This window comes from Phragmites australis, chromosome 6, assembly GCF_958298935.1.
Source record: "Phragmites australis chromosome 6, lpPhrAust1.1, whole genome shotgun sequence".
Lineage (NCBI taxonomy): Eukaryota > Viridiplantae > Streptophyta > Magnoliopsida > Poales > Poaceae > Phragmites > Phragmites australis.
The window spans coordinates 30,300,354-30,318,308 of NC_084926.1; the positions used below are offsets into that span (position 1 = coordinate 30,300,354).

General features: G+C 43.7%; 2 protein-coding genes and 1 long non-coding RNA gene across 3 annotated transcripts; all 3 read right to left on the reverse strand.

Moving 5' to 3' along the window:
• Positions 1-1,517: 1,517 nt before the first annotated feature.
• Positions 1,518-2,675, reverse strand: LOC133920580 (protein FON2 SPARE1-like). Its single transcript, XM_062365183.1, has one exon. It carries the CDS (start codon positions 2,407-2,409, stop codon positions 1,939-1,941), a length of 471 nt encoding a protein of 156 aa, XP_062221167.1. The 5' UTR covers positions 2,410-2,675; the 3' UTR covers positions 1,518-1,938.
• A 1,554-nt stretch (positions 2,676-4,229) lies between these two features.
• On the reverse strand, positions 4,230-11,120 carry LOC133922212 (uncharacterized). Its single transcript, XM_062367436.1, has 7 exons — positions 10,947-11,120; positions 10,686-10,748; positions 10,517-10,596; positions 7,149-7,257; positions 5,218-5,377; positions 4,964-5,127; positions 4,230-4,873 (listed from the first exon to the last, which is right to left on the reverse strand). Exons 1-7 carry the CDS (start codon positions 10,947-10,949, stop codon positions 4,520-4,522), a joined length of 933 nt encoding a protein of 310 aa, XP_062223420.1. The 5' UTR covers positions 10,950-11,120; the 3' UTR covers positions 4,230-4,519.
• Positions 11,121-13,808: 2,688 nt separating this feature from the next.
• LOC133922213 (uncharacterized) lies at positions 13,809-15,736 on the reverse strand. The gene is made up of 2 exons (XR_009910420.1): positions 15,271-15,736; positions 13,809-14,012 (listed from the first exon to the last, which is right to left on the reverse strand). It is a non-coding gene; the product is annotated as an uncharacterized LOC133922213 (long non-coding RNA).
• Between the last annotated feature and the right edge of the window lie 2,219 nt (positions 15,737-17,955).

A 17,955-nucleotide genomic window follows, 5' to 3' on the forward strand; every position in this document is an offset into this window, starting at 1 on the left:
ATACTAATACTGTTACTGTCGGTTCTGGATAAGAAATAACAATTACTTGCTGAGGCTCACATATAGGTTGATCTGAATCTATACAACTAGGCCTGAGTGGCAAATTACCAACCACTCCATGTTAATAGTGGTGAATCCCATGTTAATACACTAAAAGCTTATTAAAAAAACTATAGTAAAAATAATAATTATTGTCAGTTTAGGTTAAGAACTGATACTAATATTATTACTGTCGGTTCTTGATATAAACCGATAGCGAAATTTGCTGTCAGTTCATGTTATGAACCAATAGTTCAAGTTATTAATCAGCAGTAATAGTAAATGAATATCACTGCTAGTTTTTATTATGAATCGACAGTTATAATAATATATATCTTACCTTCAAAATTTTATAATTTTTTCATACAAAGTCGAATAAAAATAAATTTTATAAAAATTATAGCTCTCAATGAGATATACAACTTTATAGTGAATAACTTTTTCATTTAAAGCTATTTAATTGTCCAAATAATAATTCAAATATTTAAATAAAAAAGTCAAAAGAATAAATTATTCTATAGCCATTAGCTAAAACCGTGAGATGAAATAGTAAGCAAGCTTCATGTGAGGGGTAAGGACACCACCTAAGTATTTATTTGGCATGACACCGCATACCTAACACCAACTATCTTCCACCGTCGTGTTTTTGATCGTAAGAGACATCCTTAGCTGGTGATTTGTGCAGGACTATCCAAGATGAGGGATGTTGTTGGCTGCAAGCCGGCAACAGGAGGCTTTCAGGTCTCCTTCGGTGGTAGTAGTCGCATTATATTGTCTCTATTATGTTTCCTTCCAAGTGGGTTTCTTCTAGTTGCCCTCTGGGCTCTTCGTAGGTCGCGTTTATATCTCCGTTTAGAATTCATGTCATGTAAATAACCGCGCTAACTGGTTTGGCGTGGTGTTATGATCGCTTGTAAACTTTTCTTCCTCTTAATGAAAAATCATGCTCAGGCGTGTTCTTGAAAAAAACTATCTCCCACAATCTCAAGTAGTCGTAGTAGTGCATGTGCAAGTGCGTGTTCTTGCTGCATGTTCTTGCTGCATCCATGACCATGATGTGCATGTGCATGTGCATGTGCATGTGCATGCGTTCCCTCATCAAAGTCAGATGGGCGCCAAGTCAAAGGCCGGCTTATTTTATTGGCTCCATGCACACTCGGTGCCAAAACGATCATGTGTTTCCAGACCTGGGGAAAAGGGGTATTTTGTGCGTCCTGATCTGTGCCATGAACCCCATATATTCTGCGACGGATCGATGCCGTGCCGTCACCGCTACTCTTATTCGGTTTTTCCTCGTCCTTACAGCGTGCAACTCACTTAACGGCCTGACGCGTGCATTTCCCGAGGAGTGAAGCAAAAACCGGCGGAAAATTACAGTCTACTACTACAGCTGGATCAGTCAATCAGTCTCTGTTCTGGATAGAGATTTAATTTCAAAGAAAAGCGATCACATCTCATGTATATGCATTGTTCTTATTCAATCAAGTGTCAAGATTTTTTATGAAGAACAGGCGAAATAAAGAATGAAATTATAATGGAAAAGAAGAAGAAATACAAGAAACCAAAGCATAGTACTCATCCTCTTCTTGTCAACATAATTTATATGTACTATGTATAACTAGCTATAGAGATTTTCTCCTCGCTTGTCTTTCGCTTGCTTGCTTTGCAGCTTGAGATCAAGACTGCCTACATGAACAAACAAAAGCTAATGATTAAGTACACATGTGATGATGTCACAGAATCGACGATTCTGCATCCACTCCACAACGAAAGAATACCGGACCGGACTCGATCGATCAACAAAGCAAGACGATGTGTGCCACGAACCATGGAATCAGCCTTCAGGGCCACGTAGAAAAACTTCTGTATCCATGCACGTGCCGCACGCGTACCGATCTCTCAGTGATGCAAGGGGTTGGGGCCTGTCGGGACGAGCCTCTTCTGCACGCCGTACCGCGGGTCGATCCCCTCGCCGTTGGTAGCAACTGACGGTGGAATCCCTTGCCGGTTCCATCTGCCAGCATGGTGGTGGTGGTGATGCTGGTCATGCTGGTGATGGTGATGCCGGTGATGTTGGTGGCGGTGGTGGTGATCTGTTGGCGAGGCAGCAGCGTCGAAGCTCGTCACGGCGAGCAGCATCTTCCTCGGGACGGCGACCAAACTTGTTCGCCTCGTCATGGACAGGCCTCCGTAACCGAGGCGGGCGCACCCGTGGAACGCGACGGTGAGCACGGCGAGCCACAGTAGGAGGACGGCAGCTAAGGTAGCGGCGGCGTGAGGTCGTCTCATGGCCACTGTGCAAGTGTCTGCAGGCAGACGAGAGAACTCATGGATGGGGCCGAGGCCGAGCAAGCTACCTCGCCATAGCATCTACTCTTGTAGCTAGCCACGGAGAGCGAAGGAAACAAGTGTGCAGGTAGGTGTCTAGCCTAGCGAGCCGGGGAAGAAGCTTGCGAGATTGGTGTGGACAACAGGGCAAGGCACGGGAAGGGAAGACGACGAGACCAGGGCGGGGTTGAGACCGACTTGAGACGTGGTGGCCGGGGGCGTTAAGAGGGCGGAGTTGCTTGCGTGGGACTCCTATCGCTGGGCTCGATTAATTGATCCGGATTCCTCACGATTGCGTAAATCGACCAGCTCTCGCCGAGCCAGCCAGCCAGCCAGCCGGTCTACTCCTACTCCGAACCGAGAAGGCCGGCCTCGCTCACTCAAGGTCCCTCTGACTTCCCCGGACGCGGTCACTCGAGGGACGAGAGGAGGAGGTAAATGGGCGGGTGTTGCTGACTTCACGTTCACGGAAGTACGTAAAGACGAGAGAGATGTGGGTTTCACTCGAGATTAGGCCTAATTATATTGCTCTCATCTTATAAGCCATCTCATGTATTAATATGGAGTTTTGGGATAATATAATAGATAATTTTTACAATGTGTTGTCCTTTTAGCTGTCTTATAATAATTTCACAATTCCTTAATTTACACATAGAATAAATAAATATTATGAGTTACATAATAATGACAACTTGTACAATGATGTGCGTAGTATTTTTTTTTATAAGTCACAATATAGACGATTATATTAGAAAGAAGAGTAACGCATCACATATGCCATACAAATTCAGTTACATGCGAAAGTGACCAAGAAGGAGCAAAAGAGCAGTTTACATGATGTGTAGCATTAAGTTTATATGGCATGGGAGCTATTACTTCGCGAAACAATATTCTCTTTCTCTTACCTCTTCCTCTCGCTCCTTCACATTATCAGACAGTTGACGTATATCAATGCATTTGCCTGTAGAAGGGAAAACTGGCTAGTCTTTACATGGTTGTCATGGTCATGGCACAACTAATTTAATGGTGGTATGCATGCATTGTTTTTAGCACTATATTTTTGTTTTGGAAACTCGGGATAATTCCATCTTGGTGTGGATGAACGGGCGCAAGTTGTTCGCGGGTGCCTTTTGAGTTGGGTCCATTCATTGGGGGTTCAAGGTACAGGGGGTGTGACAAGTTCCTTTAAAAATAGGAAAGAACAGTGTCGATATCTCAGTCTTGAAGGAACTGTTGGCTTCACCCAACGTCCGAGCTTGACTTTAGGAGGGAGGAGGGCGAGGAGTGGCGAACAGGGCCACGAACACTGATGCGAGCAGCTAGGGAGCACTGCATAGGATTATAGGACAGCAGATCCTCCACGAAGAGAACCTTAATTGGGAGGTGCCGTATTTGCGTCATACGCGTAATCACGGCCGTCAGTGCGTTCACATTCACTAACTTCTCTCAATTCTTGTCGAGTCATTGAAGCGGTCAGAGCAACTTTTTTAGTTTAATTTTGTGATAAACTGCGATTTGATTAATGCAGGTCAAGAGGTTAGGCTGCTGGCAACCTGCACATACCTTGCACGGCCTGAAGGTCGTAGGGTGGTGTACAAGGACGGCTTATGGCCAGCGGATACACAGTTCACCGTCTATAGACAGCCCATCCACAGCATCGCCTGCCGTAGAAATCAGAGGGCTATAAAACCGTGTCGTCAACGTCGGTTGCAGGCAGTTGTTGGATGCTTGTCATGTCATGTGCTTCGTTGCTTACAAACTCAACGCTGCAACTCTAGATTTAAGAGATCCATTATGCTGATAACAAGCATGTAAACGGTTGGCAGTAGAGCTCCAGAAACTGCGGAAAGCCAGGTACCAGCTTACCATAAAGCAATCCAGGCTTTCAACATTTTCATGCAGGAAGCAAAACAATGGTCTTCAAACTACAGGGCGGCTACCATAAAAATAGAAATTCAACTCTTGCGCACACTGCCAGAAACCGAACGCCACCCGGAAACCCGCAGTACATACAGCTAAAAACATGGAAACATTACATTACAGACATTCGTATAGAGCAAGGGAACCACTGTGGTGAACAGGTTTCGCTGCGCAACTAATTAGAAAAGTGAATATTGCACAAGCGTAACTCGCGGTGTTCCTCTTGCGCCACCTACTTGCGTGTTGCCAAAACCGGCATCCGAGTCCTTGAGCTTGAGGAACTGGTGCTCTGCCACAATGACGGCTTCACCCTGCCAGCCATCAGGGCAGTGGCTGCACCGGCTTTTATATTCCGCCTCTTCAGCGCAAGGTCCAGTTTGCCCTTTGAAGCTGAGCTAGACGACTCCGGGAAGATGGAGGAGGCCTTGATTGCTGCTCTTTTGTCCTTTCTACTCTTCTCAAATTTTGATGCAAACTTCACTGAAGCTACTGCAGCGGCATCTTCTGCAGAGGGAGGTAAAAGCCGTACTCCAAGTCCCATCTTTCTTGCAGACTTTTTCTCTTCGGCAACCCTCTTTTTTTGGCTCTACATTAATACAACACGAAATGGATAAGATTCATCATGCTTTCACAAGCTTATGTTGAATAATTGTTATATAGGAATTCATTGGATGACCCTAAGACGATCACGGAGGGCTCTGTTCAGAGCATAATCATCAGAATGACGGCTGTCAGAAAGTCGTTGAAGGCGAACTAAAACTGGCTCAGCTTCTTTCTTCTTCCGAAGATCCTCTTCCTGGTGTTCAAGCCGATACATAGGATCCGCAAGCTTGTCCCTTTCTGAGGAAAGATTCACAATAAAACGACAAGCATTTGAAAATAAGGGTTCACGATTAATAGACACAAATTTGTACAGGTGTTGGTTGGTACCTTCATCTGCTGGAAGCAGCAGTGTCTCTGCATCTTCAACATCAAAATCTTCTGTCTTCTTCTGGGCTCCGCTGATTATAACATATTCAGTATTCTTTGGGTCCGTCTGTATAACTATTTCATGCTTGCAACAGGGTGATTTCATAGTGAAGCTCCATATCTGACAAACAACATTTGGTGAAACAATATCAGGACAGCATAGGGGTGACGAATTTTAAAGAACGTGTCACAACTGTGCAATAGAAAAACACTGCAGGTTCCCCCCTAAAATAAACACCGGAAGATACTGAAAGCTCTAGAATTTCAAAGATCCATAAACACAGCTAATGAACACAGGAATTAGCACATACAAGAGGCATGCAGTCCTACAACATTATAGTCAAATAAGGTATTCAGCACTATGCAAACTGGAACTTTGAGATCATACTAGACAACAGAAACAATTATTTACTCACTATCTATGTTCTCAACAACATTTCTCATCAAAGTAAAAAAATTCTTCTACTGAATTCCTTAAACATTTCACCATGCAATCCTCTCACAAAGCCACTGTGAATTTTTTTGTAAATGTCCTCCATCAAACGTAACAGGAGTTACAAGCTACTGCAACCTAAATTTTATCCAAAAAAGGACAAGAGATAGTTCTTTCAAAAAAGACAAAAGGACCAGATAAATTTTGAGGCATGAAGACACCTAAACAAAGGATCTTGCTATTGGATCCGTCTCACATGACTTGAGCTCACAAAGTAACATCACATTACAAACATCGAGAATCAAACTTTTTAGATAGCTTAAACCAAAAAAAAAAGGTTGTAGCTTGCACAACATTGGTTGAGAATGCATCTTAGGGGCAATTTGCACCTGGTTGCTATGCTGTGCACTGCTTATTTATCAAGCTATTGTGCAAAAGTGACCATAAAATATCTGCCAGTCTATTTGACAGATTCTACAGTAACAAAATTATGTTCCCATCGCTGTTCCATATTTTCATTCATTTGCTCTGTTATTTGAAACAACTCGTTTGCATCTTAGATTAGAAAATGCGCCTAACCAGACACCAAAATATTGAAAAGCAGTTGTACCAACCAAGACTATCATTATCCATTGCAATGCAAAACAGACATCAGAGCTTTACAATAACAGGAGTTCTTAGCCTATTATAGGTATAATCAATAGAACAGAACTATCACATCTTAAAGGGTTCAAACTCCATACAGGACCAATTGACGCCAGCATACTTGTTAGTCTCAAATATTTCTTGAAATGTTACTACAGAATTTCCGGTGATAACAAGACAGTTTCTCAAAAAATGAAGCTGACCAACTACTCAATAATGCACATAGTTTGAGGTATTTCGGAGGCAAATGTATGCGTCAGCAGTCCTCAACTTAGCATGTAAACTTATTCCAGCCATACATCTAAAAAACAAAGGAACCGTTCATCTGGTAGTATTTAGGTAAAAATTGACGTGCATAACTCATGCCATTTAAAGCTAAGAACATGAGGTAGCAGTAGCTAAACAAGTAAAATAGAGTTGACATCAGCTTTTAATCCAAAACCAGGAAAAGTGATACTCATGTCCAAGTTCAAAGGTCAATTTGTTAATTCGGAGAGCTGAATTGCTATTCAATTTGACCTCGCGAGGCATGCTTGACAAAAATGTGGGAGCCCAGGCTAAATTTTGTGGTAGCTATCCAATGAGTTTTAGGTTTTAGGATGCACGGCTGAGGCTCAACCAATTTCCAGAGGTTGAAAACCTAATACTCACACTGAACTAAGCTTATAATAATAATAAATTTTTAGCAAATCCATCATAGTAAAAAAACATCTGACCGAAATTGTCCTCATATCCTTCAACACAATGGCAGATAACTGAACAGCAATTATACAGTGCAATGTAAGTAAATTTTGTATGGTAATCAGGCACAGACCTTGGTAGAGTAATAATTCCCAACTTGCTTTTTTTCAGCATTAAACCTTACTCCCTTCGCTATCATGGAATTGCATCCACCACACCAAATATTGAAAGGCATCTCAAATCTACAAAAGCAAAAGATCAGAACCAGTGGATCAATGGCATAGTTGTTACGGTGGTGTGACGAGGCGTAGGGACCCACCACCTTCACAACTTTACAGCGCGGCGTGGTGACGCCATACACACATTGGCGTGGCGAATACACATATTATAGTCTAGGATATTAGGAAATTATATTGGCAAATGACAATGTAAATGTAGCCCAAAAGTTATAGTCTAGGATATTAGGAAATCAAAATAGCAATTTAAATGTAACACAAAAGACATAGAACTCTCTCATCTCTCAAAGTTTCAAATCTCTCATCTGCAGTGCTAGAGTGTAGTCAAAGGTCAGCGCAGAACTTTGCTGTAAGAGAAGATGTGGACGCCGAATTCAGAACTAGCATATGAAGTTTGCAGGGCATTGAAGACCCTATCGGCTGTCTGGGGAGGCATAGGGGAGACAGATGGAGCCAAGTGGTAGTAAACTGTATTTAACTAGCATGTGTTTATGTTAATACATTGTGTAGGTAACAATCCATTTGTGACTATCAAAGATTTTAATCCTGTAGTATACCTCTTGAAGATTAAATAGCCTTGATGTTTTACAAATAAACTAACATATTTGATGAAATTTGCAAAGCAAAACAGGTTTAACAATCAGTGAATTCAGTAAAGTTATGTATATATAAGATGACACTTCTGAATTTCCGAACTAAATTTCTTGCTACTGCCCATAAAAAGGTAACGGGGCGATTCAAAGCCCATTAGCGTGCCACTAGCGTGGATTATGAGAGCTGCATCGAAGAGGAGGCCCTTACCTGACTGGTACCCAAGGACCCCCACTCCGTGACATCATATCTACCACCCGCTCTCCTCTTGACAACAACAAACAAACCCGACCACACAACAACAGGGAGGCGAACCCTCGCCGTCGCCTCCCAACCCTAGCCGCCGCCGCAGTCTCTGTCCCCGAGGAGCGCTTGGATCTCGGTGGCAGACAACGAGGAGTGCTTGGATCTCGGTGGCGGACAACCAGGAGTGCTTGGATCTTGGCGAGGACTAGGCAGGGATCTTGGCGGCAGTGAAGGCGACCCACGGCTCTAGAAACAATGACGAGGTGCGGTCCACTCACGTTCAATCTCCTACCTCATCGCCATACACGCTGGAGCCGTGGTGTCCCCGTGGAGAGACGCCGTTTTCCACCACACCGATATATCAACTTTATGGCGACGAGATATCGATGCCATGAAAACTATGATCAATGGTATCAAAGATAGAACATACACGTTGCAGTATACTCCTGTGCAAGCACAAACGACTCAATAGCATGCATACGTTTATTTTTTCTATCATATTGTTTTTTTTTGTTGCTAATTTTGACATTTGAATGAACAATCAGGTCCTTGCTCTATCAGAAACTCATGCATCTACATCAAGGAAAAATATACAGTATCTGCTGAACCAAAACTTGGCACAACATACATTACTTCAAGCATTACACTGCATCACATCAAATCAGTGTTGACACCATCAATGCATATGTCAAGTAGACCATCCAGCAAAATGCCACATAAACATCCAAATGGTAAGTAAAACCAATTATCATGTTGGTTGATATCTAATTCTTAACTAACATGTCCATGCTATTATGGCAACGTGAGAGGAACATTGGATACAAGGGTAAGATAGGGCAGATCGCCCTCTAATCATAGGCTTCTCCCATAGACTCGAGGCTCTGATCAATACCAAGGGCAAATCGCTCTCTAATCGTCGAGCTTCTCCCACCGAGAAGAGGCTCTAATCTAACCATCTGGGCAAAGCCCTTCGCTAAATTCTTCTTGCTTGCCTCCAATGATCCGCAGCTGTCCCTTTATATGGAGAGGGAAAATTACAATCCAAATCCTAACTTACCTAATTTATCTCTAGCTGAATTAGAAACTAATCAAACTCTATCACCTAATCAAATCCAACTTATCTCTTGCCCATAACAACTAGATAACTTGCCTAAACTAACTTGACTCTTTCCATAACATTACACCACTCGCCAAGGATAGCTCGTCCTCGAGCTGTGTTGGTGACCATGACTGTCGTCATTGGTAAAGACCTTATGTTGATGAGTGATGGCGTGGTACAGCAGGAGAGCGGTTACGGCGTGATGCAGCAAGTTGATGGCGGCGACGTGGTGCAGCAGGAGAGCAATGATGGCATGGTGTAGTAGGTTGATGGTGGTGGCGGTGGACGGCATGGAGTAGAGCAGCAGTTGCTGCAGGTGGGAACAACAGTGGTGGGAAAAAAATTGCTTTATGGCGAAAGACAGAGCAGGGCAGCACATATGTTGGCGTCGTGGATTGTGGTAGCGGAAGGAGGTGACGGCGGCAAAATAGGGCAACGACGGGCGTGGACCAGAGCAGCGGCGGTGGACACAGAATAGGTGGCAAGAACACCGTCTTTGATACCAAAAATTATGCCAATGAGAGAGGAACATTAGATACAAGGGTAAAATAGGACAGATCACCCTCTAATCCCAGACTTTTCCCGTAGACTCGAGGCTCTGATCGATGCCAAGGGTAGATCGCCCTCTAATCATCAGGCTTCTCCCGCTGAGAAGAGGCATTGATCTAACTATCTAGGCAAAATCCATTTGCTGAATTCTTCTTGCTTGCCTCCAATGACCCGCGGCTGTCCCTTTATATAGAGAGAGGAAATTACAATCCAAATCCTAACTTATCTAATTTATCTCTAGCTAAATTGAAAACCAATCAAACTCTATCTCCTAATCAAATCCAACTTATCTCTTGCCCATAACAACTAAATGCCTAAACTAACTTGACTCTTTCCATAACAATGTAGACATATATTAGTAGTAAAATATGATGCGATGGATCATTTAGCAGCACCCTGCCCTTCGTACAAAGGCAATTTTATAAATTGCATTAGATGCAAGGCACACTCTTGTTGAAGAATGTTCAATGCTAATGTATGTAAAGCTTAGTTCATTCCTTTCCTGCCAATTATCACACAGACTCAATTAATTTTGCAATTGCAATTACTGAAATACTTTTAGCATAAGTGCTTCAAACAAAGGTAATCAACAGCTAGTCAATGAGAAAGGATTAGGGAGACTAGAACTTCCTGATTCCATTGTCATCAGTACACAATCCATGAGAATTAATTCTCTCCCTTATGATACAAATAGCCCAGGTTAAGCCTATGCATTTCTGTCTTCGCATCCTCATATGTGATCAAATATGCAAACAGCGTAATATTCCACAAGAACCAAACCTTATGATCAGGATGCCCTGATCGAGCTTCCTCGCCCGCTCCCGGAGCGCATGCTGGCCATGGAACTTGTTCAACCCGCCCTGATTGATCATAAACAACAAGGACACCAACAGGGATCAGCAACCACAACACAAAACTAACGATGATTCACCAACGGAGAGACCCATACCTTCTTCGGACTCCATTCTGGCGGGTAGTAGAAGTTGTCCGCTCTCGCGGCGGCGAGCGACGACTGCAGTAAGAAACATAAAAAAATCCGTCAGATAATCGAAACTACGGCGAGGAAATAATACATCGTGCACCGGCCCAACAAGATTCCCCAAAATAGAGAAACGCGTATGGAAAATTTTGGCGGTCGAGACCCCAATATTTGGGGATGGGGAGTGGAACGATAAAGGGCGGAGCCGCTAGGGTTAGATCTCATGCGTACCATGTTGCCTCCTGGGTGGAAAACGAGGAGGACGTGTCGGCAGATACGGCGACGAGCTGGTGGTGGCGGCGAGAGTAGGCTCCGGATCTCGGCGGCGAGAGAAACGGACTCGGCGTCTGTGCAAGACGCTAAGTTCAGGACGTTCTTTTTTTTTTTTTTTTTTGAGAGAGAAAGAGAAGTTCAGGACGTTCCTTGTCCGTTCGTTTGTGCGGACCATCCGGAGTCCAAAACCGACTCGGCGGATTGGTCCGCTGCTGATCAGATGGGCCGAGACGGGCAGTCGGGCATCATCACGCTGACGGTCTGAAGCCCAATGCGGACAACCACTCCGATTGTCTCTCATCGCTGAAAATAGTTGCGTTAATGAGCTTGATTAGTTCTCTCTGAAAAATGAGCTTGATTAGTTATTTGTGCACTTGCATCCTCATTCAAAAATAAATTTGCGCTATCCCTTGATTTAAAAATCTTTTGCTTTGCATTTTCTCCCTCTTTCCCAGCTCTAAACATCTATGTTTGAGGTTCAGAGCCATACATAATCAAGGCTAGCTCCAGAGGGAGGCAAAAGTGGCGGCCTTCCCAAGCCCCTTAAAACCAGGACCCCTCCTATATCATGCATTACCCTCTCTAGTTGTAAATATAGATCGTTTTAGCTTCCTCAACTATTCTCTGAATATAAGTCATTCTCGAACTTATATGCGTTTTTTTCTCTTTTGTTCTCGTCTTGTTCTTATTTAATAAATGCTACCACTCTAAAAAATGAATGAATTATCTTTTCTAATGTAGAATAAATAAAAAATAATAAGATTATTTGATCTATTTTTTTAATCATTATGTATAAGTTTAAAACGATTTATATTTGTAATAGGAGGGAGCAGTATTTAGTGTATAGACTTTACCACTTCGGCCTTTGACTGGCCCAAAGAAGCAGGTGATATCGTCGCGCTGTCTGAAGCCTGGGACACGACTACACAAGGACTTCGACTAGACGACTTCTCGTCTCGTCTAGGTCACGTCGAGCTTCTCGCCTTCTCCTCCAGGTCGCAGCGTCGCGCTTCGTGGAAGTAACCGCAGTTGAACTATCGAAGACGACCTGGTTCACTCGTTGCTGCCGGAATCTGCGTGGCCACGCGCTGTTAGCAAGCACGCGGGGTTGTGTCTTATGCGTCGATTTGATTCTCTTTCCAGTGGTTGGGTTGGGGCTGTTTGCGCTTGATACATCAATTTGATTCTTCCAGACCGGTGGCTTGTTGGGTGCTTCGATTGGACTGGTGCTGTACTTCACAAATTGGGTCAAGCACCCGATTGGCTTCAGGCTACTAAAATCTCATAACTGACCCTATGCATAACGAGCAATTGGAAGCCGTTTTCGATGACGAGGCCGATAAATTGATATTACGCGATCGTTACTGTCCATCTTTTTCAGCTCTGTGCGTGAGTATCGTATGTGCCTGTCATTTCCTATCATCTGTAATTGATTTGCTTTCTTTTCTTCTCCCTCGAACTTCGGTTGGATATTCTTTACACAATGGGTTTTCGAGTTGTGTTTGTGGCAATGTCCATATAAAGCCAAGCTATGTTGGAGGCAGTATCTTGATGGTCTCTATCCAACAAACAACATGCTATTGCAGTACTCTTTCTGTAAGTAAATGATCTTATGGATTCGACATGGTTTCAACATGTAATTTTGATCACTACTTTTCATATAAATGTGATAATAAAAAATAGTTCTTTTTAGATTAGCTATCAAAGTTTTTTTTAAAAATTGATTGCACGCTTTCTAAGACATCGTATACATCAATTGTTACCCTCAACAATTTAGCTACATCATGTTGTATATGTAGCATAGAGGAAATTATTCCTTAGAACTTTTAGCAATGAGAAGGAGAAATCCTTCACGTTTTTATCAAGTTAATGACTTTGGCATCTATACTCATAAGGATAGCTTGACTATTGGCTGCCATCCTCCAAACATAAACACGTATTTGTCCATTTTACCCCCTAACATCCGATCTCACGGTCTAGTGTGCTTGCTTGCTACCTTTTTTTGTTGGGATGTCCTTGCTATCTTTGTGCTTTGTATGAGTATAATGTTAAAGGGCATGCCAAAACGAGTCTCTAATAAAGTTCTTTAATTACCATGGAAGAAGAAAGAGATCATGCAGTGGTGAGCTCAAGTATTTGACACCGAGTCGGGCGCTCAAGTAAACAACCTAGTATCAGACAAGATGGCTAGTGCGACTTGATGCATGAAACAATTGTGGAACAATAATAGGTAAGCATCGATGCATATCACACAAGGAGACAAGGGAGCCGCGCATGAGCCAGCAACAACCCCCCCCCCCCCCCCCACGAAACTTTTTTTTTTCAGAGGAGCCCTCTAAGGCATCGTTTGGACATGTGGAACACAATCCACTGAAAAAATAGTCCACGGGGGGTTGGGTTGATCCCCTCCCACTTGAGTTTTATCTGGCAAAGCTAGTATTTGGTTGGATAGATGGATAGAGCTCAAGCTTAGATCAAAACTAAAAATGATCAATAAAATCCGAAAAAAGATGTTAGAATATAAAACACCAGTCTAGAAATTTAAAATAATATAAGAAAAATTATGTGCCAGTAAAAAAACGAGAACCAACATTAGTACATCAACGCATTTGTAATGACATAGACACATAGTACTAAACTATGGTTGATTCTTCACCAAATGTACAAGTAGACCATGCTGAAGAGTTCATAGTAGTGTCTCAGGAATACATCAACGCAGGTTTACCAGCATTGAACTAGGTAGCTTTCAAACATACAACTTCAGTGCATACTACGATATTAAGCCCAAATATAACAGTTTAGTAAAACATTCCTAATCCATGTTTCCCAATCTCGCACTTCTTTTGACAAACACTTACAAATAGAGAGTGCCCAAAATTCTTTACATCAATCTAAAATAAGGCCGAGGTTTCAGTAATGAAAACATAGAATTGCAAACAAGCTACAAAGTTGGAAAAGAGAATGATTGTGAGTAGAAGATCATCTTTTGACTGGAATAGCTCCTGGAATGCAATCATGTGGTACCTGAACCAAACGAAAATCATTGTGATGAGAAAATACATCGAGGAAAAGCACAAGTGCACAACAACAGATACATCGAGGATAGCACAAGTGCACAACAATAATAGATTAAGAAGATACAATGTTCACAAAAAAGCCTTTTTTCTGAACACAGATATTAGGACAGATGGTAGGAAGATATATTTCAAGCCTGTAATATCATAAGAAACTATTTCAAGCCTACATCCTATCTCGATGTAGGATCAGATGTAATATGAAACAAAGTATGTTGGACAACATTAGCAATCTCCACTCAAATAGCAGATGAAGCACGTGTCAAGTTAACATTTTTCAAGCCAAACATACATCACCATCATGGACTTGCATACTGCACACTACTGATTTGATGTATATGCATGTTCAGATTGCAGCACTGCTGGTAATGTAAGAGTAGATAATGCTTAAGCTACACAAGTGAGTAACAAACCAAGGCAGGGCCTACTGGAATTTACCAACTAGGCTGCTTTCAAACATACAAGTTCATTACTGCACAGAAACAATATTGAAACTGCACTGCAGTCAGAAACAATATCGAATTTTCTTGGTGCCTTTGTACGTACCAAATATTAAAGTTTTTGTCTAACACATGGGTTTGACATACTACAAATAAGGACTGAATTTATGAACAACAAACTTAAAACAAGAACTGCTCCTGTACATAAATGAACAGGAGAACACATGAATTGATATCTCAACACTGCATGCGAAACTACCAGGAAATGAATACTCGACGAACATCGTGTCAGTAGTTCAATTCAAGTTGAATTATACTAGTTAATGAGTAGACAAAATTGAACTGAAAAAAATGTTTTCAGATGTGCTAGTGGTTCAATTCAAGTTCAGTCACACTAGTCGCAACTAACTTCGCATATGCAGCAAGTGCGAGTTGTTTCTCAACTGGTAACTGCATCCCAAGCCACTCCTAATCCGATGAATGAGGAACCAAACCTAAGCATGTCGGCTAGTGACTGACTACTCGCGAGAAAGAACAAAGATTAAACAAGCAGCTATCCACAGAATTAGCAATCTCGGATCCGATTCTGCGCAGCTTGATGCAAGTCTTCAATTTGAACACGGAAAGGCAACAAAAGAAGATTATTCCAGGCAAATTTCTTCGTATAATTTATCAATTCAAACACACAAAGTTCTCAATTCGGACACACTAGCCAAACTCAATCAAATTAGAGAAGGAGAGGGACAAAAAGAGGCGATTTCCCCAAACCGGATCATGTCGAAAATGCGAGGACGAGGAGGCCAGTGGCGATGATTGTGGATGGCGGAAGCAACTCACAATTGGTGGTGGTGCTACTGCTGCATGGCATCAACAGATCTGTACCTGGCGTGTGGAGGCATGAGGAACTCATCTCGTTGGGTAGTGGCACCATGTCGATTCACGGATGCGATGGCTATGGTTGCACTGCTACCGAAGGAACCGCCGAATCAGGGAGGTAGCCCATCGGAGGAGCTTCCAATTCCAGGAGGGGGGCCTGCCGGGTCGGAGAGGGAGCTTGCCGAAGGAGGAGCTGGATCGCGGAGGGAGCCCATCGGAAGAGCTGCTAATTTGAGGAGGGGGGCGCCGGATCGGAGAGGGAGCTCGCCAGAGGAGCTGCCAATTTGAGGAGGGGGCCGCTGGATCAAGAAGGGAGCCCGCCGAAGGAGCTGTTGGACCAGCGAGGGAGCCCGCCGAAGGATACGTGGACCAGCAAGGTGAGCGACGCGACAGCGACGGTAAAAATATAAAATTAGACCATATACGCGTATTTATCGAAATAGATAATATGTAATCGTATTTATTAATTTAGTATCTATATTCGGCGCACGGTGTATTAAAAAAGTTATTTTCGGCACACAGTATGCTGAATACGGTACTATTGCACGTATTTGGCATACTGTATGCCAAAAATGGACTGTATTCGGCACACCCAAATACGGGCAACAGTGCCGTATTCGGCACACCGTGTGCCAAAAAACACTTTATTTAGTACCGATATGACCGTACACTGAAAAAACAAATATGACAGACCGTGTACCAAAAAAGTATTTTTCAGCATACGATATGCCGAATACGGCACTGTTGCCCGTATTCGATACACTACAGTTCATTTTCGGCACACGGTGTACCGAATATGGGCAACAGTGCCGTATTCGGTACACCGTGTTTCGAAAAATACTTTTTCGGTATATGGTGTACCGAAAATTCATTTTCGATACATCGTGTGCCGAATACGAATGCTAAATTAATAAATACAACTATATTTTATCTATTTCGGCAAATACGCTCAGATATGTTGTCTAATTTTAGATTTTGGCCGAGAGCGACAAACACGAGGAAGTTTTCGTCCTTGCCTGGAGTGAGGATTTTTATTTTCCCTTGGAACGACGAGGTTTGGGTCGGGTTGCTCCGTTCCATGCTTTAGCCAAATACACTTTTGTGTTGGGAAGGAGTTTTCACCGCCGGCGTGGGTTGCGTTCCCTGGATGGCCAGGATTGGGGCGTGATCCCAATTGATCCCTGGATTGCTAAATGAAGCCTAAAGCTTCCTGTTAATTACTCCTTCCCGACACAAAAGTGTGATATACGCCCCCTTCTATTTTCTGGCTCTTCTAAGCCCAATAGGCCCAACCAACCAAGGCTCTAAGCCTTTTTGTCAAGCTCGATCATCCCAATCACTATTTGAGAATTAGGTTATTGAACTAAGTATTAGATTAGATTGATTGGGTAGGGTTAATGAAATTAGATATGTGCTTTGATCATGATTATCGGTGACACAGAAACCGGGGGTCCTCGAATCCGAAGGCCAGAATAGCAGAGTGCCACGTGGCGCCCTCCCTCGGGGGTTATCTCCCTGAGGTACGAGAAGACCAAGTTTCAGGAGAGGGTGCTCGGGGTCACGAACAATGGTCCCCGAGTACCCGAGTTCCCCGATAACCCGAGAAGACCAAGTGCCGGAAAGAGGGTGCTCAAGGCCACGAACAGTGACCCCCGAGCACCTAAGTTCCCCGATGATGAGAAAAGCCAAGTTCCGGGAGAGAGTGTCCGGGGCTGCAAACAGTGGCCCCCAAGCACTCGGTTCCCCGAGGACCCGAATAGTCTGTTCCGGGAGAGAGTGCTCAGGGCCGTGAACAATGGCCCCCGAGCACTCAGTTCCTTGAGGACCAAGAAAGGGCATATCCGGGAGAGAGTGCTCGGGGCTGCGAACGCTGGCCCCCGAGCACTCGGTTCCCCGAGGACCTGAGAAGTCCTTCACCGGTGGTCCCCATAAGGGCTCAAAGGTGAGGTGTCAACTGGTGAGAGGCCCGATGTTGCATTTAAGAGGGCGTGTGGCCTGTCACTTCCAACTCCTCCCCCCACGCTTGCTGACAGTCCCTGCCATGGCCTGGCAGGGAGGCGTGGGGATATTTAATGCACGGGTCCCATCGCGTGTCATCCGGTGCGCCTCGGGATAACATTGCAGAGCTCAAGGCACCCCGCCTGCCGCCCTGCTGTGTCAGACCTACTCTGACTGAGCGGGCACGCCGGGCTGCTCGGTGGCTGCCCGGTGGGCCCTCCCCGCGGTGCCCGTTGAAAAGCGGCATGATGACGAACAAGACCAGACGGGGCGCGTTTTCAACCCTCCCCAGTCACCTCGCGCAGCAGCCCATGATGGTCGTTTTCCATTTATGGCGCCTTGGAACTCGTGCCATCCTTTCTGGGGTCCCCAGAGAAAAAAAAAAGAAACACACAAGTTGAAGTCGGAGTGTAGTTGAGATCAAGACAACAAAGGATGAACTAGAAGATAAGTCTCGAAGAACAAGGAGCACGAAGCTCTAGACTTAGACAAATACTCTTGTAACGCAGCAGATCTTGAGAGAGAAATTCTCAGAGCATTTATAGCATACACACAGGAGTACGGTGTTACGCTCAGTGC